At 42.7% G+C, this 2,586-nt stretch overlaps 1 protein-coding gene across 1 annotated transcript in view; it reads left to right on the top strand.

Annotated features, from left to right (window-relative positions):
- Positions 1 to 2,343, top strand: part of SP9 (Sp9 transcription factor) — a 5,260-nt gene extending 2,917 nt beyond the window's left edge. Inside the window, exon 3 of the mRNA XM_007451104.1 lies at positions 1,988 to 2,343. Coding sequence (XP_007451166.1) covers positions 1,988 to 2,343 — 356 coding nt within the window. The remainder of the gene's footprint in view (positions 1 to 1,987) is intronic.
- Positions 2,344 to 2,586: the final 243 nt, after the last annotated feature.

Raw genomic sequence — 2,586 nt, forward strand, 5'->3', positions numbered from 1 at the left:
AAAAGCAAGCCACCACCCTGCAAAGGACTGTCAGAACATTTGAAAACAAACGGGACCTATAAAAACAGACCCTTTGCGTGGATTATATTATATATAAAATGCTCCAAGTCCTGCTTGATATCTACTTACAATAAGACGTTTTTTTCTTATAAAAGGAAGCATCAAAAAAGGCCGAAGGTGAGAAATTAAACTGGAAGTCTAGTGACAGTTTCTCTGTATTTCATAACATCTGTATAAATAGGGTTCAAAAGATTGTGTTCTTTTATTTTCTTGTAAATGTTCATTCGAATAGAGTTTTTTTTGGTGAATTCCTGAAATTCAGGGAGTTTTTTTTTTAATTTTCTGATGCACTTTGTGAAAGTCAGTATATATGTAAAAGATATTTAAAATGTTGAGTTATCATTTCACTCACAAACACGTAAGTTAAGGTCATCTAAAGAAATTAAATGCGTTTATCTGTATGAAGAAAATCTTGACATCATATTTTCACTTTGGTATTATTAAAGGACTCTGAACAATACACTTTCTTTTTTTTTTTTTTTTTGATCCTGTTACCCCCTCAATAACCTTTAAGTGGGCCGACTTTTTTTGTTGGGAAAAAAATCCCTTAATGTTAGTTTTAGGTGATGTAAGGTTTATGTGAGTTATAAAAGCGATACGTTTTTGAGAAGTGAGATTTATTTGTATATTAACAGCGTAAATTAAATTAGGTTATAAGAAGGTGTAGTTGTATTACTAAACGAGAGAGCTCTCAAAAGGTGACATTTTAAAACTCTGGAGCCCCTTCAAAAAAGCAAGGGTCCTTGGCAGCTTTAGCTGGGGAGGTGCCTACTCCTCCCGGCGGGGTCAGACGAAACTCCGGTGGGTTTGTTTGTTTTTAAAAAGCGGTTTTAAAACAATCTGTGAAAGGAAAAAGCTTTTTAAAAGAAGTCGTATCTCCCAAGACCCTCTACGTTGGGAGGTGACTCAGGGGAATAAATCGCTAGAGTCAATACCCCGGAAAAGACATTTCATGCCTAAATGAAAATCTTGTTAAATGTTATTAATTTTGACTTAGAGCACACAGCAGCCCCCTGTGCCTTGTATTCCCTTATTAGGGATTCATGTCTTATCAAATATCTAATTAATCTCCTAGACATCATTTGTTCTGGCCAACTTTATCTCAGCTGGTCCACGGGGAAAACTCCAAATATTCTCCGTGACAAAGCTCCCTTGAAGATCTTTTTAATTGTCTAAATTAACTGCACCAAATTTGCATGTCAAACGGTAAAGGGCAACCTGAGATAAAATGTAAACGTTTTAAAAGCCCCCAAACTAAGCACTTGATTTGATAACTAGGCTTTTTAATGTTATGGAAGACAACTGCTCCTTTCCTTTTCAAAGACGGCTGATCTATGCAAATAGTGAATTGGAAATGCCTAGGTCCCCGCGCCGTCAAATGGCCCTCGCAGGTTATTTGAATATCAGTGGCTCTGCTTCTGAAAAGGTTCAAGGATGCTCTCTGACTTCTTTGTGATTACTCAGTGCGGCGTCTTATTCTGAAGAAAAAAAACTCAGGAATAATTAAAGGCTGGGATCAGGCCTGGGAACACATTTGGGACAGGAATCTCATTTAGACAGTCTCTTTCAAAATAAGGCACAGTTAAATTGACCAGAAGGCAATTATTGAAATGAAAATTATTTTCACTCTCTTTGTCTTCTGACCACCAACTTAACAGCCCCAGTTTAAAAGAGAGGGAGAAGAGAGGGAGAGACGAAAAGAAAATTGGTAAATGAGATAATTTCCCAATTCGAAAAAATGTTAGTTTAGAAAATAAAGTACATATTTACAGAATAAAAATATTTCTAAAAAGCTCCCCACACAATAGGAAATGCAAGTAAAGTCAGCCGCAGTGGGGGGGAATTTTTTTAAAATTATTACTGCCTTGGGAACTTGAATGAATGTTTTTATTTTTATGGGGGGAAAATAAATTGTTGTTATTAATAGTCAACAAAATTTTTCTCGCAAACTGCAGTGAAAAGCCAATTAGCAAAGTAGCGATAAAAACGTACAGCGAAGGTCCCCAGAGGGGCGTTTGCAGCGTGGCGCTGGGTGGCTTCTTCCCGCTCCTCCTCCTTGCTGTCCCCGCAGCCTCGGCTGCCCCTCTCTTCCTCGAGTGTTTCTTTTCTTTGGCCGTTTTCGCTCCCCGCTCAAACAGTTTATCACCGGGCGCCCCAGCCCACACTCCTCGCTCCTCTGGTCCAGGTCTGGCCTGGAGCAGCTGGCCAGGGGGACGTTCACCCTGGGGGCTCGGGGCCGAGGTGCTGGAGGCCGGGAGGGTGCCCGGCGTGTTTGGGGGCTGAGGGCGGGCGGCGCGGAGGTGAGGGTGTGGTGGGGTCTCCCGAGGAATGAGGGCGCCCAGGCGTCTGTCCCAGGCAGCTTTGTTTCTCGTGGATAATAAAAGCAGATCAAAGGGCCTGGCCGTGCAGGTCCCGCTCGCCGCGCGGCTCCCTCCGCAGCCCAGTGATCAAGGCCTCTGCGCGCTGCCTCTGCCCCGCGGGTCAGCCGACGTCCATCACCGCGGCTCCCGGGAACGGCGGGGGGGG

Source organism: Lipotes vexillifer, unplaced genomic scaffold (assembly GCF_000442215.2).
Source record: "Lipotes vexillifer unplaced genomic scaffold, Lipotes_vexillifer_v1.1 scaffold645, whole genome shotgun sequence".
Classification (NCBI taxonomy): Eukaryota; Metazoa; Chordata; class Mammalia; order Artiodactyla; family Lipotidae; genus Lipotes; species Lipotes vexillifer.